The following is a 27819-nucleotide window of genomic DNA, read 5'->3' as shown; positions in this document are numbered from 1 at the left end:
AATCCTGAAATTCTTTTTCTTTACAAACATCCACGAAAGCAGAGGAGTGCCCTAAAGAATGAATGAAAGTTAAAACATTTGAACCCCAAAGTTCCCCCCTCCCCAGCTTCCCCAACCACTCACAAGCAGCAGTAAGGCAATGACCCCCCCCCCACCTCCCCACCAGCAAAAAAGGCATCAGCACCCTCCACTGAGCACTCAAGCGTACAGCAAAGCATCAATAAATACACAGACTTGCAGTACCTCAAAAACTACTCATTCACCCGGTCATTCAACACGCCATAGGCTCTTTCTGTCCCTAATGGGTGTCCTCATTTCACAGCAAGAGGGGAGACCTAACAAACAACTCACTGATTTACAAAGTTTAAAAATCTGTATACTTGGGTTGAGAGTACTTTCATCTTTAGACCAACTGTGCACCATCTGGAAAGGTTTTTTTTTAACCTACTGGTATTATTTACAGTTATCAATAAAAGTTTAAAAGTAATCTAAAATAAATCATACACTTATTACCAAATGTGCTGCGTACAAGAGGTTGTGCTTAATAAAATGTGTATCCTTTGAATTTTTAACAAAATAAATGAAGTAGCAATATTCCTAATATGCTTGCAGCTGTCTTGAAGTGAGTTTTGTTAATTGATTTGTATGTCGTAAAACCATAGAGAATTTACACCACTGAAGGACATAAATTCAACCCCTGCCTTTCCTGGTCAAAAAGAACTGTGTAGCCGAATTTCACCTTCCATACCATTCGGGTCACTGTTGTTCAAGGTCATGTCCAAATAACTTTTTAAATGTGCTGAGGTTTGTTTTGCTCTACCATCTTTACAGAGTTCCTGAGTGGCACCAATTTTTTTTTTGGATGATTAAGGTTTTCTTCATTTCTTTCTCTCCATTTTCTTCCCCTACTGCCCCCGACGCCTCCCACCACATACAATTGTTTTATCAATTACTCTAAATCTAATTATGTTCAGATCAATTGTCTTCCCTTGGCCATCTTTTCCAAGGAGATCAACCCAGACACTCATAATCTTCCTTTGTGGCTGCAATTTTCAATACTAACAGTGTCTTTATAAATCTCCTCTGCACTCTTTCTAGTGAAATTATATGTTTCCTTTAATGTGGTGGTCAGAACTATGTATAGTACTCAGTGCTGTATCTTTTCTAGCATTATATTCATTTCTAGCCCAGAGTTTGACAGCTGTCATATTCTTGATTAATAAAGGACAGCTTTTTCTATGGTTTTTTTAACTGCCATGTTGACCTCCCTTACTACACTTAAGACTACTGTAATTTTTCTGTCTTTCACCCCATTCAATATCCTCCCATTTACGAGTGGTACAATCTGTGGGGAGTGAGTTAGTGAGAATAAGGGAGAATGAAAATTGGAATTAATGATTTATTCGTGTAAATGTTTGGCTGGTTGTACTGTAGACCCTGTTTCAGTATGTACATAACTCTCCATGATTAAATGTAATATCTCATGGTTCCTATTTAAATTCTATTTGCTGTACAGTCACATTGCACTACACTGTAAGCCAGAGGAGTTAAAGAAAAAGTAGAGAAATATGAGCCTCAATAATTTCCTTCCTCCTTCCCTCCCTGTTTTGCCTTCTGTGACCTAGAACCTGTTTTAACTGGGTATGGTAACTAATCTATATTTAAATAATAAATGCAATTTCTCATGATTGTGTAACTGATCCACAAGTCTCTCAGCTTTATTCCAAGCTTTCATTTCCCCATGTGGCATTCACATTCCTTCTGCCAGTTGCAGAGAAATGCAGTATTAGGCTGGTGTATTTGCAAGTTACTTGCTCTATTTGGATTTTTTTATTTTGTAGGAATGGTTTGACTTTTCCTCTTACCATAGGAAGCCTTTTAGGCCATTGAGTCTATGCCAGCTTAAAGGAATAAGTGTTACCCTTTTGTTTCCCTGTAAACTATTTCCCTTCAAATTTACTGATTGAGAATTTGATTCTCACAGACATTCAAGCTGTCACTTTAATTACTGCATCCCTTCTCATTTTACTTGTGAGGAGGAGGCTCGGCTATTTCCCATTTTACTCACTGAGAACTGCGACCCTTAATTTTAAGACCTTGTGGGCTGTAACCCTTTCAGTTTATTCAGTGCAGATTGTATCCCTTATCTTTAATCTTTTGAATCCTGGTTAAAAGCTGGTTCACAACTCCTGGCAAAAATGGATTTTGCATAGGAATTGGGCTGTTCAGTTGTTTGTATAAGGTGGCAATTTTGTTTTTTTAATTTAGGTTCCCAATCATGAGTTGGTTTGGGCACGGATGAAGGGGTTTGGTTTTTGGCCTGCCAAAGTCATGCAACGTCAAGACAATCAGGTAGACGTGCGCTTCTTTGGACATCACCATCAGAGGTACAATATTTTCACTCCTGTTTTAGTTTGGGTTACTACTTTATTTTGTTTTAAATCAAAGCTAAGCAAATTTAATTCATCTTGTTCTGCTTGTTTGGCCTAAGCTCAAGGCAGTTTATTTCCTAAGTATTTTTTAAAATTTACTCCTATCTTCATGCAGTACATTTTCAGCTTTCCACAGGAGGTCTATTCTTGTAGCTGAATTCAAGTCCCTACTTCCCAAAACTTGTCCAGTATTTTGTTCACCCATATTAATGTGAAAAGTTTTAAACTGCAGATGCTGGGCACCTAAAATAAAACCAGAAAATGGTAGTAACTTAAAGCTAGAAACTCTGTTTCTCTTCCTACAGGTGCAGCCTGATCCACTGAGTATTCACAACACTCCATAAGTTGTGCAGCACAGAAGCAGCTCTTTGGCACATATCCCTCAGCCTTTCCTATCCGTATAACTGTCCAAATATCTTAAATAGTATATTTGTACCTGCCTCTGCCATTTCCTCAGGCAGCTTATTTCATATACCCACCACTGTGTGATGTAAAAAAAAGTTTCCTGTCAATTCCTCTTAAATCTTTCCCACCTCAGCTTAAACCTGTGCTCCCTCATGCAAGACTCCCTTATGCTTGGTAAAAGACTGACAGACCATCTTATACCCCTCATGATTTTAAAAAATCTCTAAAATTACCCCTCAGCCTCTTTTGCTCCAGGGAAAACAGACACATCCTGTCCACTTTCTTTGTTAATGTAAGCCCTCCAGTCCTGGCAGAATCTTTCCGCACTCTTTAGCTTAATCACATCCCTCCTATAGAATGGTGACCAGAACTGCACATAGTATTCTGGATGCAGACTTACTAATGTCTTGTATAGCTGTAATACCTCATCCCAGCTCTTGTACTTGGTGCTCCATTCAATGAAAGCAATTGTGACATTTGCGGTCCTCACCACCTTGTCTGGCTGTTTTCATTCTACATTTTGATATCCCTAGATTCTTTGTTCTACAATACTGCAGGACTCCATCATTAACCATTTTCTGACCAGATTTAACTTCCCTAAATGCATCACTTCCAGCTTGTCCAAGTTAAACTCCATCTTCCATTCCTTAGCCCACTTTTGATTTTTAACCTATATTCATGTATTTCTTACGTTGTCCCCTGAATTCGAGCATGACCTCTCTGGTTCTCAGGTGGCTGAATGATCATCTATGAGACCTGTGGACTAGGTGGTAGGTGTTGGGTCAGGTGGGTAACTAGCAGTATTCTACTACTCCCTTTTCATAGCAGATGACCTCTGTCTACTCCCATAGACCCTTGAGATCTGACTCTTTCCAGATGCTGCTGCTCCATTTTGTGTGGTAACGTTTTGCCGTGGCAAGTGTTTGTAAATTTGTCCTCTAAGTTTTATTTATAAAAAGTGTAAGCAAAATTGTTGGACCCTACTCATTGAGTTTTGTGGAAAACAAAAATAAGAGGGGATGTTAGTCTTACTGACTTATTGCCTGATTCATAGTTCTAATATCCAAAGTTATGATAGAAGCAAGAAATTCACTCGTCTACACTTCTAGCAATTCATTGATAATTTACTGTAGAGTCTGGCGTCCCCATCTGTTTCAGAATTATCAGTTTGGAGTAATGTAATCTTGTAACGATGTGCTACACACAGCGCTGAAATAACGACACGCAGTCGGTAAGTCGTTTCGAGAATAGTTTATTCAAACTTTGCGGTGCTGGCATTTAATCCCTAGCGCCCGCCCTCTCCGGGCGGAAATGACATCAGAGGTGCATTACCAAAGTCTCCCCCTGCGCGCTGGCTATATGTGAGCTGGTTCGCCTGCACAGAAAGTGGGTCGCCACATAACCCCCCCCCCCAGAACCAGCGATACACCCCCCAATGGCCACAGTCTGGATCTGTTTGGGAGGTCTGCCTCTGTGCCGCGCGGTGCCTGAACCTCGACCGACTGCACCAAGTCCACATGGGCTGGTTTGAGTCTGTCCACTGTGAAAACCTCCTCTTTCCCACAATGTCCAGAACGTACGTGGACCCGTTGTTGTTGATCACCTTGAACGGGTTCTCGTACGGCCGCTGTAGCAGTGCCCGGTGTCCGCCCCTTCATGCAAACACAAACTTACAGTTCTGCAGGTCTTTGGGTACATGGGTCGGGGTCCGTCCGTGCTGTGAAGTCGGTACGGGGGCCAGGTTGCCAAGCCTCTCGCGTAGTCTGTCCAGGACTGCTGCGGGTTCTTCCTCTTGCCCCCTTGGGGCTGGTATGAACTCTCCCGGGACGGCCAGGGGTGCGCCGTACACCAACTCGGCCGACAAGGTGTGCAAATCCTCTTTGGGCGCTGTGTAAATTCCAAGCAGGACCCAGGGAAGCTCGTCCACCCAGTTAGGTCCTCTCAGGCGGGCCATGAGAGCCGACTTCAAGTGACGGTGGAAGTGTTCCACTAGTCTGTTCAACTGTGGGTGGTAGGCAGTAGTGTGGTGTAGCTGTGTTCCCAACAGGCTGGCCACAGCCGACCACAGGCTGGAGGTGAACTGGGTGCCTCTGTCGGAGGTAATGTGGGCCGGTACCCTGAAGCGTGCTACCCAGGTTGCAATCAGTGCTCGGGCGCAGGAATCGGCAGATGTGTCAGTGAGCGGGACCGCCTCTGGCCACCTCGTGAACCGGTCTACCATAGTTAGGAGGTACCGCGCTCCTCGGGACACTGGTAGGGGGCCCACGATATCCACATGAATGTGGTCGAACCTCCGGTGGGTGGGTTCGAACTGCTGCGGCGGGGCTTTAGTGTGCCGCTGCACCTTGGCTGTTTGACACTGCGTGCACGTTCTGGCTCATTCACTGACCTGCTTGTGAAGTCCGTGCCACGTGAACTTGCTGGAGACCAGCCGGACGGTTGTCCTGATAGATGGGTGCGCCAAACCGTGTATGGAGTTGAAAACTCGCCACCTCCAGGCTGCCAGGACAATGGGGCGAGGTTGGCCGGTAGCCACGTCGCACAGGAGGGTCCTCTCACCTGGGCCTACGAGAAAGTCCTGCAGCTGCAAACCCGAGACTGCAGTCCTGTAGCTGGGCATCTCGTTGTCTGCCTGCTGCGCCTCCGCCAGTGCTGCATAGTCCACCCCCAGGGACAGGGCCTGGACAGCTGGCCAAGATGTTGTCCTTTCCCGAGACATGCTGGATGTCCGTCGTGTACTCGGAGATGTAGGACAGATGTCGCTGCTGGCGAGCCGACCAGAGATCAGACACCTTCGTGAACGTGAAGGTCAACGGTTTGTGGTCCGTGAACGCGGTGAACGGCCTGCCTTCTAAGAAGTACCTGAAATGCCGGATTGCCAGATGCAGTGCCAACAGCTCCCGGTCGAAAGTACTGTACTTGAGTTCGGGTGGTCGTAGGTGCTTGCTGAAGAATGCCGAGGGTTGCCAGCGCCCCTCAATGAGCTGCTCCAGCACCCCACCGACTGCTGTGTCGGATGCGTCCACCGTGAGTGCGGTCGAAATGTCCGTTCTGGGGTGCACCAGCATCGCGGCATCTGCCAAGGCTTCCTTGGCTTTAACGAAAGCGGCCACGGCCTCCTCGTCCCAAGTAATGTCCTTGCCTTTACCCGACATCAGGGTATACAAAGGGCGCATGATACAGGCTGCTGAGGGGAGGAAACGGTGGTAGAAGTTCACCATACCAGCGAACTCCTGTAGGCCTTTGACCGTGTTGGGCCGAGCAAAGTGGCAGATCGCGTCTACCTTGGCGGGGAGAGGTGTTGCCCCATCTTTGGTAATCCTGTGGCCCAGGAGGTTGATGGTATTGAGACCGAACTGGCATTTGGCCGGGTTGATTGTGAGGCCGAAATTACTCAGGCGGGAGTAGAGCTGGCGGAGGTGGGACAGATGCTCCTGGCGACGACTGCTGTCTATAAGGATGTCGTCCAAATAGATGAACGCAAAGTCCAGGTTACGTCCCACCACATCCATTAGCTGCTGGAACGTCTGTGCGGCATTCTTCAGGCCGAACGGCATTCGGAGGAACTCGAACAGGCCGAACGGGGTGATAAGTGCTGTTTTGGGGATGTCTTCAGGGTGCACCGGGATTTGATGGTATCCCCGGACGAGGTCTACTTTGGAAAATATTCTTGCCCCGTGCAGGTTTGCTGCAAAGTCTTGTCTGTATGTGCGGCACGGGGTAGCGGTCTGGAGTTGTAGCCTAGTTCAGTCTGCGGTAGTCGCCGCACGGTCTCCAACCCCTGGCTGCTTTGGGCACCATGTGCAGGGGGAGGCCCATGGGCTGTCGGACCTCTGTATGATCCCCAATTCCTCCATCCTCTTGAACTCCTCCTTTGCCAGGCGGAGCTTTTCCGGGGGGAGCCTTCGTGCGCGGGCGTGGAGGGGTGGTCCCTTGGTTGGGATGCAGTGCTGAACCCCGTGTCTGGGCATGGCTGCCGTGAACTGCGGTGCCAGAATCGATGGAAAGTCCGCCAAGATTCTGGTGAATTCGTTGTCCGACAGTGTGAGGCCGGCAACTTGGCTTCACCCAGGGAGAACGTCTGGAAAGTCTCAGCATGTACCAGTCTTTTCCCTTGCAAGTCGACCACCAGGCTGTGAGCTCACAAGAAATCCCTCCCCAGGAGTGGTTGGGCCATTGCGGCCAGTGTGAAGTCCCATGTGAACTGGCTGGCACCGAACTGCAGCTGCACTGTGCGGGTGCCGTAGGTCCGTATCGTGCTGCCGTTTGCGGCCCTCAGGGTGGGTCCTGGCTTCCTGTTGCGGGTGTCGTACCCCATCGGGGACAAGATGCTGACTTCCGCTCCAGTGTCGACCAAGAAGCGGCGTCCCGACTGTTTGTCCCAGACGTACAAGAGGCTGTCCTGGTGGACAGCCGCCATAGTCATTAGCGGCAGCTGGCCCTGGCCCTTGCAGTGCGGGCGACAACGGCGGGCTTTTGTGCCCCACCGCTGGTGATAGAAACACCACTGTTCACTGGCCTCCTCACTCCTGCCTCTGCGTTGTGTGCGCCCCCCTGCCGGGCCTGGTCTGGTCCGCTGTTGGGCGTGTGGCCTGGTAATCTGACTGACGGACGCCACGCTCTCCCTCTTGGCTTTCCACAGCACGTCTGCCCGGGCCGCCACCTTCTGGGGGTCGCTGAAATCTGCGTCGGCCAGCAGCAGATATATGTCCTCGGGCAGTTGCTCTAGGAATGCTTGCTTGAACATGAGGCAGGGCTTGTGTCCATCAGCCAGGGCCAGCATCTCGTTCATCAATGCTGACGGCAGTCTGTCTCCCAAACCGTCCAGGTGAAGCAGGCGGGCACCCCGCTCACGCCGTGAGAGGCCAAAGGTCCCAATGAGCAGCGCTTTGAATGCTTTATATTTGCCTCCTTCCGGGGGCGACTGTATGAAATCCGCAACCTGGGCGGCCGTCTCCTGGTCAAGGGCGCTCACCACGTGGTAGTAACGCGTGGAATCAGAAGATATCTGCCAAATCTGGAACTGGGCTTCTGCTTGGCTAAACCACACGCGTGGTCGCAGCGTCCAGAAAGTCGGCAGTTTTAGCGAAACTGCGTGAACAGATGAAGAGTCGGTCATCTTTGGTCCAAATCCCGTTTGGACCGTCGGGGTCACCAATGTAGCAATGTGCTACACACAGCGCTGAAATAGCGACACGCAGTCGGTAAGTAGTTTCGAGACTAGTTTATTCAAGCTTTGCGGCACTGGCATTTAATCCCTAGCGCCCGCCCTCTCCGGGCGGAAATGACGTCAGAGGTGCATTACCAAAATCTCCCCCCGCGCGCTGGCTATTTGTGAGTCGGTTCGCCTGCGCAGAAAGTGGGTCGCCACAATCTGTTACTTTTCAAATCCTTTGAAGAGACAATAGATACAAACAAAATTTTAAAAATATGGTCTTGAAAGAGAGTATACGATACTTGAATTTAAGCAGATTGATTTATTCACTTGGAGCTGATGAGCCTGTGATAAGCATGTTAGCTGACTGTGGCATAACCTATTTCAGGAACGCTGGATGTAATAACATTGCATATTATGGCTCTACTACATTTGCTTGTCAGGTCAGAACTTGCTTGGCATGCCATCTGTTACCATTTAAATCAGTTAGAGGCTGTTATATCATTCTATTGTCAGTGGCTGAACTGGGAAGTCCATCTACACTGGTTTAGGTGAGGTGAAAGAGCAAGCATTCAGTAAGTTTCACGAACGACCCATAAAAGGACAAATAAGCATCAGAGGTATTGAGAAAAGTTGGGTACACCCTGGTCACTGACTGAAGAATTGCCTGTTATGTAATCTGACTGAATTGATCATAGCTAAGTACAGTGAACAGAATACCCATCCATCAGAGCCCCAGCTGCTAATGTTAGCCTGACTGGCTTGTATTTTCCTGAATTATGCCCACTGTACTAGAACAAGGGAGCATCTGCTCTTGTTCAGACTTCTAATGTGTTGTATAAGGCTAATAAAGATGCAAACATCTGTTAGAGCCCCAGCAGTCTCTTCCCTTGCTGCCCACAGCTTCTGAGGATATATCCTGTGAGAGTTACTTAACTCACTTTGTCCCAGTATGTCTTAATTCTTTCCCTCTACTGCCATGATGAAGCCACACTCGGGCTGGAGAAGCAACGCCAATTCCATCTGGGTAGCCTCCAACCTGAAGGCATGAAGATTGATTTCTATAGCTTCTTTAACTCCCCTCCCACCTCCCCCCCCCCCCCCCACTTTCCCCATTGTCTACCTTTCCACTCCCTATTCTGGTTAACCTCACTTGTGCACCACCTCCTTCTGGTTCCTCTCCTCCTTTCTTCCAAGGTCTATTGTCCTCTACTAGATTCCTTCTCAGCCCTTTATCTCTTCCACCTCCCGGCTTCTTAATTCATTCCTCCTCCTCCTCCACCTACCCACCTTCCCCCTCACTTAGTCTTGCCTGTTACCTGCCATGTAGTCTTCCTTCCCCTCCCATCACCATAATCTGAGTTTTACCCTCTTCCTTTCCAGTTTTGATGACAGATCTCAGCCTGAGGTATTGGCTGTTTACTTCCCACCATAAATGCTGCCTGGGTTTCTGAGTTCCTTCAGCATTTTGTGTATGTTGTTCCAGAAGTAATGCTGGAGCAACTCACACAAAAGGAGCATAGAACTGATGAGGTCATACTCATAGTGGGAGGGTGCTTTTTTTAAAAAAAAAACTCTTAATGAAAGACAGGAAAGTATTTTGTGAATTGGCTTTAGACTTTTTAAAAGGGCTTTTTATTTTTAAATTGTGTTGTGGGAGGTGGTGGTAGAGGGAATTAAAAAGCCCCAATTTTACATCAACCTGGAGGCAATTGAGACTGAGAAATTAAAAGAAAAACACTAATTATTTTCAGGATTGAGATTTGAACCATACCGCAGTACATAACATCTTAAATTGTTTCCTTACATTAAAATACAGAAAGATGTGTTAGAATATTGAACTTGATGGTGATCTTCTCATAATTGAACCTTTACTTTTGTCATTGTAAGCAAATACGTATGGCCTGTCTCCACACTTAGGAACAAAGCACATCTTCATGCATATTTGGACTGAAAATGGACATTTATGATGCAAACTAAATATACTTTTTAAAAATATGCCTATTTTTACTATGGAACACTGGCTGATAGAAATGTTATAAATATTGACTCAAATCAGCTGCTTAAATTAATCAAATCAACTTTGACAAAAGATACAAAGCTATAACTGCATAGATTAGTGCTGACTAGCTAGCTGATTGGCTGGCTTCCCCAGTTGGCTCTGTCCACTTCTGACTCATTCCTTCCCTTATTTTGCAAAACCCTTTTACTGCATTGTTTGGCATGCATCTCAAATCTTCTTATAAAGTATAGTCTTTACTTACACGGCCTTGTCTGTGGGAAATAGTTGGTGCTATTTGTCATTGAGGTGCATAGGATTGCCCCCAAGTTATTTCTAATAACTAACAATGACATGACAAAAAGGTAAATTTTAGTTGTGGGATTCCATTGATTAAACTCCCCTCAAGATAATTAATTCTGAGATATCAGTTTGCCCCACCAAACGCAATCAGGAATGTTAGATCTGAATTTGGTGCCTGTTTCATGACAACATGGTACAGTACCATTTTGTTAATTTGGGATCAAGACTTTGTTTAGTCTGAGATTTTCTTGACAATTAGATTTTTTTTTAAATGAGTACTCCAACACCTTTAAATTACTTTTTCAAATGGGACGCAGTGCAGATTTTCCAGGAAGTTTGTAGTATAAAGGCACCTCGGAAGCTGTGCCCTGGTGTGTTTGAGGGAGAGCAAGAGCCAGGGCCCAGTGAGCAGATGCCAAACCATCACTATTTCCCTGCAGTCTGTTAGCAAAATATCTTTAATTTTCCTGTACGTTTTAACTTGCGTTTTTACAAATGCTGGAGTCAAGTCTAAATGACAAGGATCTCTGCAGCCCCAGGGGCTTATTTACATGATGTGCACAGTCCCTGGCTAAGTCAACTGTCAAGCTGGAATGTTGTGGAATTCAGAAGTATCAAAAACATACAGAACTAATTAATTAATTAATGAAATACTACTTTTGTCTTTTGAGACATTTTAAAGCCCTTAATAGCTCAATGCTTATCTAGGGGTTTTCCTAGCAGTGTAGTAGCGCAGCGTTGTACAATGGCAGCTGTAAAAGTGGAATTTGATTCCCGCTGAGTGCTCCGGTCTCATTCCAAAGGTGTACAGTTAATGTTGATTTGTGGGCAAGCTAGCGAGCACTGGAAGTGTGGTGACACTTGCAGGCTGTCCAGCACAATCCTTGCTCTTTGATTTGATACAAACAGCACATTTCACAGATTCAATGTACAAATAATGCTAATCTTTCTAACTGTTGTTCTTCATTGAAATAGTTGGTTTAACAGTTTGTGCCAGGGCTGACTTGTTGCAGATTCAGCAGGCAAATTGCCCAGTGTTTATGCTGGGAAGTTATAGCAAATTCACACATAGCCAGTGAACATCTGAATAAAATTGGGAAGATCAGTGAAGATTAGGTAGTAGAACCAAAACTTAAGTTTATACAGGAATCCTAAACTGTTAATGGACCATCATTTATCTGTATTAACTGCATAGATATGACAACGTTACGCTAACAGCTCTATGCCGACAAACAGACCTATCTGGTCTAGTTCCATTTACCTGTTTAGCCCTTATCCCTCCAAAACCTCTCCCATCCATGTTCCTGTCCAAGTATTTCTTAAACATTGTAATTGTACTACTTCCTCTCCCGGTTCATACTGTGTACCCACCATCCACTGAGAAAAATTTGGCCCTTGCATCCCCTTTGAATCTTTCCCCTCATATCCTAAACCTGTATTCTCTAGTTTTATACTCCCTTAGCCCAGGAAATTACTGACTATTCGGCTTATTTATGTTCCTCGTCATTTTATAAACATTTTAAAAGTTTGTATCAGGTTTTTCCTTTTTAAATTCTGGTTTTCAGCCTTTTTTTTTAAAATTTCACATGTTAATTTTGTTACCTCCATCCCTCCACATCCTCTGCATCTTAAAATGTTTAATTTCTAACATTTCTTCCTTCTAATAAAAGGTAATCTATCTCAAGCATTTTGATTTTTCTTTCGTTCCCTGCAGACGAATGTTCCAACATTTAGATACTTATACTTTTTGAGTAGAATGTACCTGTGTTTTTAAAGCCAAATCAGTTGTCTCCTTATTTAATCACAGATTGTAATGAAAAATCCTGACAATATTGTTTCTTCAGTTAATGTAAATAAAGACTAACTCATTCTTTTGGCTTCCTCTGTCTAAAGTTGATCATTTGTGCTGAATTATCTTTTTGAGGCACATCTTCTCTCTGGGTGGAAGCTTGTTACCCAGTCTCTCAAAAAAGCAAATTGCTGTTGTCTTGAAGCACTTTAGGGTTGTTGCTGTTGGCTGAGTTCACAAGTTAAGCAAAGTTGAAATTGTGTCTTGAGTTTGAATATTTTTTTACAGATATGCTTTGTCTAAATACTTCCAAATAAAATGAGAGGAGTAAATGGGGAAAATTATTTTTTAAATTAAATCAAGCTTCTGGCCATTTTTAATTTTTTTCCTGCATCCATTAATCAACTGTTAATTCTAAAAAGTACTGATGGCAATTGTGATTTAACACTGTGTTAAATCACATTGTGTAGCAATGCTTGCATGCTATATTATACATCAACTGGTTGAAGATGTTCTTACCTTTTTAACTGTCCACTGAAAATTCCATGGGTAAATTTTGATTCCTTTCCTCTTATTTCCTGTGGAATAACTACCGTAGATTCCGTACTACAGAGCGCACCTGATTAAAAGCCGCAGGCTCTAATTTTAGAAAGAAAATCAATTTTGTACTTGTACAAGCCGCACCGGATTTTAAGCCGCAGGTGTCCCACGTTGTAATATGAGATATTTACACAGAAAGATATTACACGTGAGGATTTTTTAACTTTTAATTAAATCCGTATGGTGTTATGAAACCAGTAACTGGTTTCACTTACCAGCAAAGATAGATATGTCAGTTGAAGTCCAATGGTACTATTTTCAAAAGTTTTATTAATAAAGGGGCACAAAAATTAAGGTTAATACAAACATTCAGATAACATGCGTCAATACTCAATCTAAAACGCAGGTACATTAATAATCACTCAGAAATAAGCTCTTTCGTTGTCTAGGGTATAATACTGAGTCCAATTGGAAATATAAAGAGTCACTCTGAAGTCTGCAGGCTTTTCCCTTTTTGGTTTCACGTGTTGGAGAGAGAGAAGAGAGATTGTTAGGAAAAGAGAACACTTGCCGTTGTCTTTATGAATCAAATCCTCAGCCTCAGAGGATTTGGCTTCCCTGGTGTTAAATAAAAGCGATCTTCCGTTGGTTCCAGCCACAAACCCCGCATTCGGAATTTAACGCACGTGGCTTCGTTCAAAATGGCTTCCCGTTCCCACGGGAAGCGGTATCGTGTTTCTTCTTGGTGCGTCTGAGGGTCGTCCTCTTTCAGATCCTTCTTTATACTGCCTCACGGGATCTCAGGTGTCAATCAGGTTGCAGGTGATGCAATCTCTCTCTCAACCAGCCCACTTTGCCCGAGGGCTTTACAATGTCCCTGCGAGTTGGCACGTCTGCAGTTCCCAGGTGTCTCCTGAGAACAATGCCACAGTCCCCAGCTTTTGTCCCAGTGGAATGCGGTATCCAGCACGTTGCTGTCTTTCCATTTCCTGTGTCCATTCACCCTGTCTCTCTCTCTCTCTTGCTCTCTCTCTCGGGTCATTGACCACCCCTTTCACTAGGGCTCTTGCAATTCTCACAAAGGAGGGGGCTGGTATCATAACACCTCCCCTCTTAAAAAGGTTTTTACCAGCGGTTAAAACCCAGAGTGGTACAGTCTTACAGAAATTTTGAATCTAATACAATACAGAAGCTTTTCTTTTCACTACAGAGTAATACAGTTATACATTCAAGTCAGCATCTAAACAGTTAACAAGTACAGTGCCCCTTTAGTTAATATCTTAACATCTTAATATCTTAAAGTCTTGTAGCATCAGACTTCAATTCAATAACCACCTATTTATTTATTGTTTTCAGCAACAAAACTGCGGAGGTGTGATCTTAGCTTAGGTGCATCTACAAAAGTTTATGCGAATACTAACCGTTTCGGTCGGTTTACTTCGCCGGCAGGTCTCCAAAGGTCTGTCTTTATTATTCACAGGCTTTGGCGCAACCCGTAAAACCTGCTTTGCTGTTTAAAAAAAATGGCATCCCCATTAACCGTCACCTCTTTTCTGGCGAGTCCCCCCGTTGGGACTTTGAGTAATTTGGCGTGGTGAACTCCCGCCCGCCTCGTTCATCGGGGCTATTTTTTCAACACCATGCCCCAAACTGTCAAGACCCTTCAGGCTATTTGTTTTTAATTCCAACTCCTCTTTCAGGTAGCATTTCGAATGCAACCTCTTCACACCCCACCCTGGCGTAACAATAGAGTGGGGGGCCCCGCTATTTCCCGACTCACTCTGTGAGCGATCTGCCAGGTTTAAAATTTCTTCCTTCGACTTGGGAACTACAGACTTTCCGTTTCCTTCAATAACAATCCTCATTCCCCCCTTAAATTCGGCATTAACCTTGGCCCCACTCTCGAATACAAACACCGTGGAACTCACACTTCCCACGGTTACCAAGGTTAACCCTTTTCCTACTGAACCAACCCTATCTGATCCACAAAGACGGCCGCCCCGTCCCCCTGAATCAAACACCTCAGACTTCCCCTGAGCTCTGTTACCAGGTTCAGCACCACGTGCGCCCCCATCTTGGACACACTCAAACGGGACATTGGCCCCTTCCAGGCTTTCAATACCCGTACCTTTTTCAAATTCTAACGTCCCCCGATCCTTCCAGTTACTCTCTAGGCAGCCCCCCGTTGGGGAAGGCGCAACCCTGCGAGCTGAGACAACCTCCTCGGCCATTTCAGCGGACTTCTCCACAGCAAGGATACCCTTCCTCTCTAAGACTGCCCTCATTTCACTCTCGGGACCATCGAGAACACCATTAGAACTCTGAACTTCTTCAAACAATTCTGCCAAACCAGACAGATTAACCATGTCCAACTCTGGACATTTTAACAACTTTATCCGTTTCTCAACTTTAGTTCCTACCTCTAGGACCTTTCTCTTCACTAAGGGCAGGGCTATTTCCTCTCCCTTACCCCCCTTTACTTTACTGCTTTCTGTTTTACCACCCTCGGAACCCTCATGGTACAGGGTCGGTAAAAACATCTTGGCCAGATTACTGCTGGCCCGATTTAAACTGCTCACTGCTTTTCTGGACAGGCTGCGTGTGACCGCGCATGCGCGATAGCTTTGGGACTCTAGGGGCGGGGCCACCGCACTCGCCGGTCGGCGGGTCGGCATCATGGCTGCCCAAATCCTCCCTCCTGCTAACACACTTTGTAACAACGCGACCCACTGCTCTTGTGGCCACTTCTGGTTCACTGCCACCTTTTCAAAAAGCAAGAAATAACTATCAACATCCGTCTCTTCGAACGGAGGTACTACTCTCAGCTCCCGACTAACATTAAACCGCTCTCTCCTTAGCTCCTCCCTCTCTCTTTCTCTCCCCGCTGCCGCTCTCTCGGCTGCTGCTAACTCTCTGATCCGAATTTCATGCTGTCTTTGCCTCTCAGCTTGATCCTGCTCGTTTTCCATCTCTAACCCCTTCGCCAAATTTAACAAGTCTGCTTTGGTGCTCACCTCTAGCGCCGCCACAGTCGCGTTTTTCATAAATTCACACACGTCCATCTTTGCTGGTTTTTCTGTCTGGCTACCTGCGTACCAGATCCAAATTATTATTTTTTTTGACTTACAATCCCAATTGACTGACCTCCCCCTTTTTGGTGTCAAATCCCGAGACGAGAACCCCACTTGTTACGAAAACCCCGTAACCAGGTAACTTACCAGCAAAGATAGATGGATCAGCTGAGTCGGATGCTACTATTTTCAAAAGTTTTATTAATAAAGGGGCACAAAAATTAAGGTTAATACAAACATTCAGATAACATGCGTCAATACTCAATCTAAAACGCAGGTACATTAATAATCACTCAGAAATAAGCTCTTTCGTTGTCTAGGGTATAATACTGAGTCCAATTGGAAATATAAAGAGTCACTCTGAAGTCTGCAGGCTTTTCCCTTTTGGTTTCACGTGTTGGAGAGAGAGAGAGATAAAACGGAAAAACTTGCCCAAAAACATCCGTGGAATCAGGGGAGCGATCTTCCCCGTTGTTAGTTAAAAGCGATCTTCCGTTGGTTCCAGCCACAAACCCCGCATTCGGAATTTAACGCACGTGGCTTACTTCAAAATGGCTTCCCGTTCCCACGGGAAGCGGTATCGTGCTTCTTGGTGTCTCCTTGGTGCGTCTGAGGGTCGTCCTCTTTCAGACCCTTCTTTATACTGCCTCACGGGATCTCAGGTGTCAATCAGGTTGCAGGTGATGCAATCTCTCTCTCAACCAGCCCACTTTGCCCGAGGGCTTTACAATGTCCCTGCGAGTTGGCACGTCTGCAGTTCCCAGGTGTCTCCTGAGAACAATGCCACAGTCCCCAGCTTTTGTCCCAGTGGAATGCGGTATCCAGCACGTTGCTGTCTTTCCATTTCCTGTGTCCATTCACCCTGTCTCTCTCTCTCTCTTGCTCTCTCTCTCGGGTCATTGACCACCCCTTTCACTAGGGCTCTTGCAATTCTCACAAAGGAGGGGGCTGGTATCATAACAATGGTAACATAAACAAATACATATTGCAAATGCTTTTTTTCGAACCGTGCCTGTAACACGGCTACTTTTAAATATACATACGTATCGGTAACACACAAATTACGTTGCGTATACTTTTTTACTGAACAGTGCACGAACAACATTCCAATATCTCCTAACGACTGGTAAAAAAATATATATACTGCAGCCTACCAGGAAAAGTTATTGATCGCCTTTAACTTAAAAGCAGCGTTCTCGCGCGGGTCTAATGCCGCTCGCCCCCACCTTCCCGTTTATCGCAAACCGGTATTTCCCACAAGACGCGGCGAAACCGGATGTGACGTCATAGCATCCCGGGATGTAGTACAGAAAACAAATATAGTTAAAACACTTCTAACTTTAACTAGAAAATACTAACAAATGAATTACTAAGCGAAAATATTATAAACTAAATAACTGCCATAAAGGCAGCACAATGCTTTTCTTCGAGTGTTTTCCATGTTGATGAGGGTGAGTACAAATGACTGATTTACAATAATTTAATTGTGAAAGTGCGCTTGATTTATCGTACAATTTCATTGGACCTCTGTGAACTACTCATCAATTTTATTGGTCTACTGTTACGAGGCAAAATGTTTTTGGCGGCATGAAAAAAAACCATGCATTAGCCGCACCGTAGTAAAAGCCGCAGTGTTCAAAGCTGTTCAAAGCGTGGGAAAAAAGTAGCGGCTTATAATCCGGCATCTACGGTAATATGATATAGGAGAGCTGCTTAAGATCAGATACCTGCCATTTAACAAGCCATTGGCACAGATTTTGCATTGTGGTTTTGAGTTGTACCACAAAGGTTCCTTCACTATATATTTTTTTTAAAACTGTGGCAATAAAAAGTTTATTAAGCTGTACTTGTTAAATTGTTAGCCTTGTAGATTAATGAAGAGATGGACTTTTTGGCTACAGGGCATGGATTCCATCAGAGAATATCCAGGATATTTGTGTTAATGTTCATCAGCTGGCAGTAAAAAGGAGTCTTGGTTGGAAGAAAGCCTGTGATGAGCTTGAATTGCACCAGCGCTTTGTCCGTGAAGGGAGGTTCTGGAAGAATAAAGCAGAAGATAAAATGGATGAAGAAGCAGAGTCCAGCATCTCTTCCACAAGTAATGAGCAGGTATGCTTAGTGTTTCTAATATGGACAGTTTTACTTAGGAGCATTCGGAAAGGAACAAGTTCCCCTTTAAACATATGTAATGTTTTAGTTTGTTGGAGCAGATAAATAGTGATTTGGAACCAAACTTAAAGATATGTTTGAATCAATAAGGATGCTTTCTTGGAATGGTTTGGAACACCAGTACTGCTATGTGTTTTCTTTTAAGGGAAGGGAAATTTAGAATAGATTGTTTCATACCACAATGTGTAGACATGAGGAGGATATTGGGAACTACTTAGAAGTTTAGTGGGAACTACTCTTCTGAGGCTGACAGATGTTAATTGGAAGTGGTAGATTTGAAGTTTCGGCAGAAACTTGAGATGATGGATTCCTAATGTTGTCATTGCAGGTTGTGAACTAAATAATATTTTGTTTAGAATTAGAAAAAAAGGGGCCAAAATACTTAACAGGTTTATTGAAATTTCTGGGTCATTAATGTCCTTCAGGCAGTTGCTGGCTACTTATTCCTATTTCAGTTCAGCTAGTTGCTGGCCGTCTCATCTTGGACAAAATGCAACTTTCTCCAGTTCAATCTTGCATATATTAAACCTATTATTCTCCTTCCCATTGCAAACACTTACTGTACCACTATTTCTACCCTCTTTGCCAGTTGCTGCTTTGGGATGAACAAGTATTTTCAGAACTGAGATTTCATTCCCTTTGCCAATTCTCATCTTGTTGCAATGTTCCCATGTCCATATCTGACATTTCCTTTTTGACATTTCTATCTTGGGGATTAAGTTTTGTGATCAGTGCATTATAAACTCTCAGGCAACTACACCACCTCACACCTTTTAAGGAGCTTTCAATTTCTATGAATTAAGATTTCCCACATCAGTACTTTTCAGAGGTCTTCCATTTCCCTTAACTGTGGCGTCCATCTCTTTTACTTGTTCCCTTCCCATTGTCTAGGAACCTAGATGAGTCTTCCAGGTATAGCGGTAATGCACTTGCTCCAGATCGAAAGGCATAGCCCTTGGATTTGAATTGAACTAGATTTTCATAATAGATTTTCAGTCTTAGTGCTAACATAAACCACTCACAGCCATGATAATGCCATACTTGTGTACTCTAGTCTTTAATGGCAGTACTCTCAATATTCAGTACCGTAGTACAACTGACGTCATTAGCTGATTGCTTTATATATAGAAGTCGGTAAGTCAGTAATGCTGTCATAAAGTTTAAGCTTCCAGCATAAATATAAAAAACAGTAAATCTACGTGTATTACTGGTAGCAGAGGAATGCAGAATATTTAAACTAAAATGGTTGATTGCACCACGAAGTGCTGAATCCAAAACTCACTTGAAACCGCTCAGACTTCTAAGAGTAATTTTGATATGGTACATGTGGTGATTTTAAATTGCAAATGATGTTTCTTTAAATACACATCATCATTAATGCCATGTTTGGCAAAAGATCATAAGCATATGTTTACTTCACATAATGAGTATGTTTCTGGCACAAGAAATTAACTGACTGATGATAAAACTTTATTTTACTGTGATTACGGTTAGGTTAAAGTATTGCAGATCTAGTATGATGGAAGCTGATTACAGATTACCTTGGTTCAGAATCTACAAATGTGAAATGATATTTATTGTACTTGTAGCAGAAGAACACACAAGAACCCAAGAGCAAGAAGTCCAGACGGAGTCAGCACTCGGATGCCAAAGATGACGTAAGCTTAACCTAAATTGTGATGGTCTGGGAAGCTAAAACTCTTTATATTCTGATCCAGCATTTTCTTAATGCAAAAACTTAAAATGGAGAAAATCAGTCACATAGAATTGCATGGAAATTGCAACTTGGACTATTCGGCTAAAGTGATCACTGTTGCTTGCCATCTTTAAGGCAGTCAATGGTGTTGGGCTTGTGTTTGCCTATTTCCCACAGGAGAGGTTGGACAAACTTGGATTGTTTTCTCTGGGATGTCAGAAGCTGAATTGAGACCTGATTAAATGGTATAAAATTGGGAAGCATAGACAGAGTAGATTTTTTTTAACTTTTTTATTTTTATTTAGAGATACATTGCAGAGTTGGCCCTTCAAGCTACTGATTTTAACCCTAACCTAATCATAGGACAACTTATAATGATCAATTAACTTACTAACCAGTACATCTTTGGACTGTGGATGAAACTGGAGAACCTGGAGGAAACCTATGCATTCCACGGGGAGGACATATAAACTTCTTACAGTGGATGCCGCGTTAGACCATAAGACAGAGGAGCAGAATTAGGTCATTCAGCTCATTGACTCTGCTCCACCATTCTGTCGTGGCTGGTCCCAGATTCCACTCAACCCCATACAGTTGCCTTCTCATCATATCTTTTGATGCCCTGACCAGTTGGGAAGCTATCAACTTTCACCTTAAATATACCCACTGTCTTGGACTCACCCGCAGACTGTGGCAGAGCATTTCACAGATGCACTGCTCTCTGGCTAAAAAAAAAATTCCTCCTAACCTCTGTTCTAAAAGATTGTCCCTCAGTTTTGAGGGAGTGCCCTCTAGTTCTGAACACATCCACCAGAGTAAGCATCCTCTCCACATCCACCCTATCTAGCTCTTTCATCATTCAGTAGGTTTCATTGAGTTCTCTCCCTTCCCCCCCCCCCCCCCCCCCAAATTCCAATGAGTACAGGTCCAAAGCTGCCAAACACTCAAATATCAACTCCTTCATTCCCAGAATCATCCTCGTGAGCCTTCTCTGGACTCTGTCCAATGACAACACAGGGTTGAACTCTGAACTCCACCCTGAGCTGTAAAAGTATTGTGCGTACTGCACTGCTACCTTGGTGCCCCTTTTTCCCTTGGGAGAAATGTCAAATACTTTGGAACACAAAAATACAACTGCAGATACTGTGGATCAAAGAATACGTACACAATGCTGGAAGAACTCAGCAGGTTAGGCAGCATCTGTGAGAAAAGAGTAGCCGACGTTTCGGGCCGAGACCCTTCATCAGGAATGGGGGGGAAGAGAGGGCTGAAGCCCAGTAATAGAGATAGGGGAGGGGGTAGGGCCTAGAGGCGCCAGGTGGAAAACCAATCAGACGAAAGATGGAGGTGGAGGGGATAAGCATGAAAGAACTGTAGAGATAAAGAAGCAGAAAGTTGAAAGGGGAGAGAGGCAGAGAGGGACCTGGGATAGGGGGAGGGGGAGGGAATTACCGGAAATTGGAGAATTCAATGTTCATACCACCAGGCTGGAGGCTACCCAGACGGTAGATGAGGTGTTGCTCCTCCAACCTGAGTTTGGCCTCCTCATGGCAGTAGAGGAGGCTATGTATGGACATATCTAGATGGGAATGAGAGGCAAAGTTGAAGTGGGTGGCAACCAGGAGGTCCTGGGACCCATGCTGAGCTCGTCAATTTCATCAACTTTGCCTCTAACTTTCACCCAGCCCTTAAATTTGCTTGGTCCATCTCGGACACTTCTCTCCCCTTTCTTGATCTCTCGGTCTCCATCTCTGGAGACAGACTATCCACTGACATCTTCTACAAACCCACTGACTCCCATAACTATCTTGACTATACCTCTTCCCACCCTGCCCAATGCAAAAATGCCATTCCCTATTCCCAGTTCCTCCCTCTCCGCTGCATCTGCTCCCAGGATGAGGCTTTCCGTTCCAGACTTCTCAAATGCCCTCTTTCTTTCAGGATCGTGGTTTCCCTTCTGGCGTCATCAAAGATGCCCTCACCCGCATCTCCTCCACTTCAGCCCTCAACCCATCCTCCCGTCACCACAACAGGGACAGGGTTCCCCTTGTCCTCATCTACCATCCCACCAGCCTCCGGATCCAGCATATTATCCTCTGTAACTTCCGCCACCTTCAACAGGACCCCACCACCAAGCACATCTTTCCCTGTGTGCCCCTCTCAGCTTTTCGCAGGGATCGTTCCCTCCCCACAGAACTCCCACCTGGCACTTATCCCTGCAAGCGCAAATGCTACACCTATCCCCACACCTCCGCCTTTACCACCATTCCGGGCCCCAGACAGTCCTTCCAGGTGAGGCAACACTTCACCTGCGAGTCTGCTGGAGTTGTCTATTGCATCCGGTGCTCCCGGTGCGGCCTCCTCTACATCGACAAGACCCGACGCAGATTGGGGGACCGCTTCGTCGAGCACCTACACTCCGTCCGTCACAATAGACAGGACCTCCCAGTTGCCACCCACTTCAACTCTGCCTCTCATTCCCATCTAGATATGTCCATACATGGGCTCCTCTACTGCCATGATGAGGCCAAACTCAGGTTGGAGGAGCAACACCTCATCTACCGTCTGGGTAGCCTCCAGCCTGGTGATATGAACATTGAATTCTCCAATTTCCAGTAATTCCCTCCCCCTCCCCCTCCCCCTTCCCCTATCCCAGGTTCCTCTCTGCCTCTCTCCCCTTTCAACTTTCTGCTTCTTTATCTCTACAGTTCTTTCATGCTTATCCCCTCCCCCCCTTTATCCTTCCTCTGATTGGTTTTCCACCTGGCGCCTCTAGGCTCTACCCCCCTCCCCTATCTCTATTACTGGGCTTCGGCCCTCTCTTCCCCCCGTTCCTGATGAAGGGTATCGGCCCGAAACATTGGCTACTCTTTTCTCACGGATGCTGCCTGACCTGCTGAGTTCTTCCAGCGTTGTGTACGTATTCTCAAATACTTTGGATGCAGCTTTAACAAAAGGAGGAAAGTTAAAAGGTGATTTATATGGCAAGAGTTTTCTCCAGTGGTGGTGGGTTCCCCTAATATGCTGACAGGGGAGGTGGAAGAAGCCGAAATGTTCACAATGTTTAAGAAGCATCTAGATGTACACATGAACAAGCAGGGAATTGAGGGATATAGATCACGTGCAAGCAGATATGCAGTTTAAACTAACATTGTGGCTTGCACGGACATCATGCCACAAATGACCTGTTCTGTGCTGTACTGTTCTATATTCTGTTTAAATCACCCCTGTAGCTGTTTGTCTCCCACAGATTTTTACTTTTCTAACCCCTGTACTAGCAATATGTTCTCTGCTTCGGCAAGTAACTGTAGAGTTGGCATTCCACAACCTTCTAAGTAGTCATTTCCTTTCCTGTCCTAAGTATCTCTCATTTAATCATGTATCTCTGTAGCCTTGTTTAGATTTTTGAATCACTGGAAATGATCTGTTCTATCTTAAGACTTGTCCCTAACATGCCAATAATTTGCTCCTACTTCAGTTTGAAAACTAATTTTTTTTAAATTATGGCACATATGGCCGTGCCCCAGTGAATTGCACTGTATCTATTTTATTTCCTCAATATTGTTTCAGAGAGTCTGAAGCTGTCTATAGTTCTCCATTTGTGCACTTGTATATGAAGGTCTTGTGCAGTTTCCCCATTACATCACAGCTTTCATTTCCTATTTAAGCTCTGCTGTTTTATTTTCATCCTCCTTCATCCCCTCAGAACTAATCAATAAGTTTCACGATCTTGGCCTCAATAACTCCTTGTGCAAGTGGATTCTCAGTTTCCTCACTTGCAGACCCCAGTTAGTTTGGATTGACAACAATTTCTCCAATATTGAGGCTGTGTGTTTAGCCCCCTGCTCAAGTCGCTTTATACTTATGACTTTGTGGCTAAGCTCAGCTCCAATGCCATGTTCAAGCTTGCTGACGACACCACTGTTTTAGGCTGAATCAAAGGTAGGGTGATGAATCAGCATATAGGAGGGACAGTGAAAATCTGGCTGAGTGGTGCCATAACATCCTCTTACTCAATGTCAGCAAGACCAAGGAGCTGATTATTGACTTCAGGAGGAGGAAGTCAGAGGTCCATGAGCTAGCCCTCAGAGGTTGAGAGGATCAGCAACTCTAAATTCCTCAGTGTTATTATTTCAGAGGACCCGTCCTGGGCCCAGCACTAAAGTGCAATTACAAAGGGAAAGCAGCAGCACCTCTACTTTAAGAGTTTGTGAAGATTTGGCATGACATCTAAAACTTTAACAAACTTCTACAGATTTGTAGTGAAGAGTATATTGATTGGCTACATCACAGCCTGGTATGGAAACACCAATCCCCTTGAAATGGAAAATCTTACACTAGTGGATACAGCCCAGTCCATCAGGGTAAAGCCCTACCTACCCTTGAGAATATCTATCCAAAGTACTATCATAGGAAAGCAGCATCCAAAATCAGAGACCTCACCACTACCCAGGGCATGCTCTCTTCTCACTGCTGCCATCAGGAAGAAGATACAGGAGCCTCAGGACTCTCGCCACCAAGTTCAGGAACAGTTATTACCCCACAACCATCAGGGTCTTGATAACTTTACTTGCCCCATCATTGAACTCTTGAGTCCACAACCAGTGGACTCACTTTCAAAGACTCTTCATCTCATGTTCTCAGCATTTTTTTGCTTGTGTATTATTATTATTTCTCTGATTTGTGTTTGCAGTTGTCTTTTGCACACTGGGTGAATGCCCAAGTTGGTGTGGTCTTTCATTGATTCTGTTATGGTCATTATTATATTATGGATTTATTGAGTATGTCTGTAAGAAAATGAATCTGATCCTAGGATGTGCTTGGAGTCATCAGGTGTTTTGTCTTCAAACATAAGAAACCCTCACCCAGGTGACCCAGCCCCAGCTTGTGTTCCAAGAAATATTGGTCCATGGTTCACACTTCTTGATCCATAGTCAACTGAAAGCTCGCTCTGTGACGGTTGTGATGATTTTTTACAGCCTCTGTAACGCCAAGGAGAGAGTAGCTTCTGTAGAATGAGCAGCCAGCGAAACCTCTGCACCCCACCTTTATAGGCTCGCATCATGCCCCCCATCCCTGTCTTTGCAGCTGCTTTGCCAGCTCCTGGTTCTACCATGACCACCGGCTACAGTGGTGATGCGATGAACTTTAATTGCTTGCTAAGGTAGACGCTGTGACAAGCAAACCTGCTGGTGATCTGGGCCGAGGCTGTGCTTGGTCTCCAGCTTTGGCAAAGGCTATGGGCTTTCTGGGTTAGCAGACTGTTCTTAATGGCTGAGGAGATATTTTCCGCCACTGCCTTCAACACCTGGTCTTGGCGCCAGTGATATGGCCTTATCCCAGGGCTTTTGGACAGCTGCTGGGGATATTTCTGCCAGCGTTGTATGTCAAAACATATGTACCTTGATAATATTTTGAACTTTGAACTTTTTAAAGTGTAACTCTGGGCTTGTGTTAACAGCCAGGCACATCTGCATTTTGTAGGTGAGACTGTACTGGGAATATTATACAAGAACGGATTTATTTGTGACAGAGTCAGTGCAACAAATGGTCATGATATTTATTACTAGGATTATCTCCAAAAGATTAAACCAGTGTTTTCCCAACCTTTTTTTTTAACCAGCACCCCCCAAACCACTCTCATGCTTGCCAGCACTCCTCTTAGACACAATATTTTCTGGCACACCCACATAGTGTAAAATCATATCTATCGGAATCAGGTTTATTATCACCAGCATGTGATGTGAAATGTGTTAACTTAGCAGCAGCAGTTCAATGCAATACATAATCTAGCAGAGAGAGGAAAAATAATAATGATAATAATAATAAATAAAATAAAACATAATAACAATATACAAGTAAATCAATTACATATATTGAATAGATTTTTTAAAAACATGCAAAAACAAATACTGTATAATTTTTTTTTAAAGCTTCAATGTCCATTTAGGAATCAGATGACAGTGGGGAAGAAGCTGTTCCTGAATTGCTGAGTGTGTGCCTTCAAGGCTCTGTACCTCCTACCTGATGATAACAGTGAGAAAAGGGTTTGCCCTGGGTACTGGAGGTCCTTAATAATGGATGCTGCGTTTCTGAGACACCTCTTCCTAAAGATGTCCTGGGTACTTTGTAGGCTAGTGCCCAGGATGGAACTGACTAGATTTACAACCTTCTGCAGCTTCTTTCAGTCTTGTGCAGTAGCCCCTCCATACCAGACAGTGATGTAGCCTGTCAGAATGCTCTCCACAGTACAACTATAGAAGTTTTTGAGTGTATTTGTTGACATACCAAATCTCTTCAAACTCCTAATAAAGTATAGCTGCTGTCTTGCCTTCTTTATAACTTCATCGATCTGTTGGGACCAGGTTAGATCCTTGGAGAACTTGACACCCAGGAATTTGAAACTGCCCATTTTCTCCACTTCTGATCCCTCTGTGAGGATTGGTATGTGTTCCTTCTTCTTATCCTTCCTGAAGTCCACAATCAGCTCTTTCGTCTTACTGATGTTGACTGCCAGGTTGTTGCTACAGCACCATTCCACAAGTTGGCATATCTCACTCCTGTACGCCTTCTCGTCACCACCTGAGATTCTACCAACAATGGTTGTATCGTCTGCAAATTTATAGATGGTATTTGAGTTATGCCTAGCCACACAGTCATGTGTATATAGAAAGTAGAGCAGTGGGCTGAGCACTCATCCTTGAGGTCCGCCAGTGTTGATCATCAGCAAGGATTATCAGCATTGTTATCACCAATCCACACAGACTGTGGGCTTCCGGTTTGGAAGTGGAGGATCCAATTGCAGAGCGAGGTACAGAGGCTATATGTTAACATGAGAAAAAAGATAATGCTTTAAATTTTTATTTGTCTTTAAACCTAGCTTAAACAGTACCTGTGTGCTGTACAGCAGCTTCAATATCAATGTGATCCTTGAGCTTGATGATTTTTAGCAAGCTAAAATATCTGGTTTAAAGGCTATCCCCTTCTCACAATTCCTCCGTCTCCGCCGCATCTGCTCTCAGGATGAGGCTTTTCATTCCGGGACGAAGGAGATGTCTTCCTTTTTTTAACAAAGGGGCTTCCCTTCGTCCACCATCAACTCTGCTCTCAAACGCATCTCTCCCATTTCCCGCACATCTGCCCTCACCCCATCCACCCGCCACCCCACTCGGGATAGGGTTCCCCTTGTCCTTACCTACCACCCCACCAGCCTCCAGGTCCAACATATAATTCTCCGTAACTTCCGCCACCTCCAACGGGATCCCACTACCAAACACATTTTTCCCTCCCCACCCCCCTTTCTGCTTTTCGCAGGGATCGGTCCCTACGCGACTCCCTTGTCCACTCGTACCCCCCCCATCCCTTCTCACCGATCTCCCTCTTGGCACTTATCCTTGTAAACAGAACAAGTGCTACACCTGCCCTTACACTTCCTCCCTCACCACCATTCAGGGCCCCAGACAGTCCTTCCAGGTGAGGCGACACTTCACCTGTGAGTCGGCTGGTGTGGTATACTGTGTCCGGTCTCCTGGTGTGGCCTTTTATATATTGGTGAGACCCGACGCAGACTGGGAGACCGTTTTGCTGAACACCTACGCTCGGTCCGCCAGAAAAAGCAGGATCTCCCAGTGGCCACACATTTTAATTCCACGTCCCATTCCCATTCTGATATGTCTATCCATGGCCTCCTCTATTGTCAAAATGAATCCAAACTCAGGTTGGAGGAACAACACCTTATATACCGGCTGGGTAGCCTCCAACCTGATGGCATGAACATTGACTTCTCTAACTTCCGTTAATGCCCCTCCTCCCCTTCTTATCCCATCCCTGACATATTTAGTTGCTTGCCTGTTCTCCATCTCCCTCTGCTGCCCCCCCCCCCCCTCCTTTCTTTCTCCTGAGGCCTCCCGTCCCATGATCCTTTCCCTTCTCCAGCTCTGTATTACTTTCGCCAATCACCTTTCCAGCTCTTAGCTTCATCCCACCCCCTCCGGTCTTCTCCTATCATTTCGCATTTCCCCCTCCCCCCACTATTTTCAAATCTCTTACTATCTTTCCTTTCGGTTAGTCCTGATGAAGGGTCTCAGCCCGAAATGTCGATAGTGCTTCTCCCTATAGATGCTGCTTGGCCTGCTGTGTTCCACCAGCATTTTGTGTGTGTTGATATCTGATTTAATTTGTGACAGCAAAAGCCTAAGTCCCCACGTGTACGGTGCAGAGAGATAGCAGACAACTGCAGGAAACAAAGTTGTGATAGTAG

The 27819-nt window shown here is 44.8% G+C and overlaps 1 protein-coding gene across 4 annotated transcripts in view; it reads left to right on the top strand.

Annotated features, from left to right (window-relative positions):
* zmynd11 (zinc finger, MYND-type containing 11) overlaps positions 1-27819 on the top strand; it is a 176820-nt gene that overhangs the window by 135477 nt on the left and 13524 nt on the right. For all 4 annotated transcript variants that reach the window (XM_073054857.1, XM_073054856.1, XM_073054855.1 and 1 more), the window contains 3 exons: positions 2269-2387; positions 17596-17803; positions 19453-19521. In XM_073054857.1, coding sequence (XP_072910958.1) covers positions 2269-2387; positions 17596-17803; positions 19453-19521 — 396 coding nt within the window. The remainder of the gene's footprint in view (positions 1-2268; positions 2388-17595; positions 17804-19452; positions 19522-27819) is intronic.

This window comes from Hemitrygon akajei, chromosome 8 (genome assembly GCF_048418815.1).
Source record: "Hemitrygon akajei chromosome 8, sHemAka1.3, whole genome shotgun sequence".
In the NCBI taxonomy this organism is placed as follows: Eukaryota; Metazoa; Chordata; class Chondrichthyes; order Myliobatiformes; family Dasyatidae; genus Hemitrygon; species Hemitrygon akajei.
The sequence above is the reverse complement of the archived record's forward strand: the minus strand, read 5'-3'. Positions and strand labels throughout refer to the sequence as shown.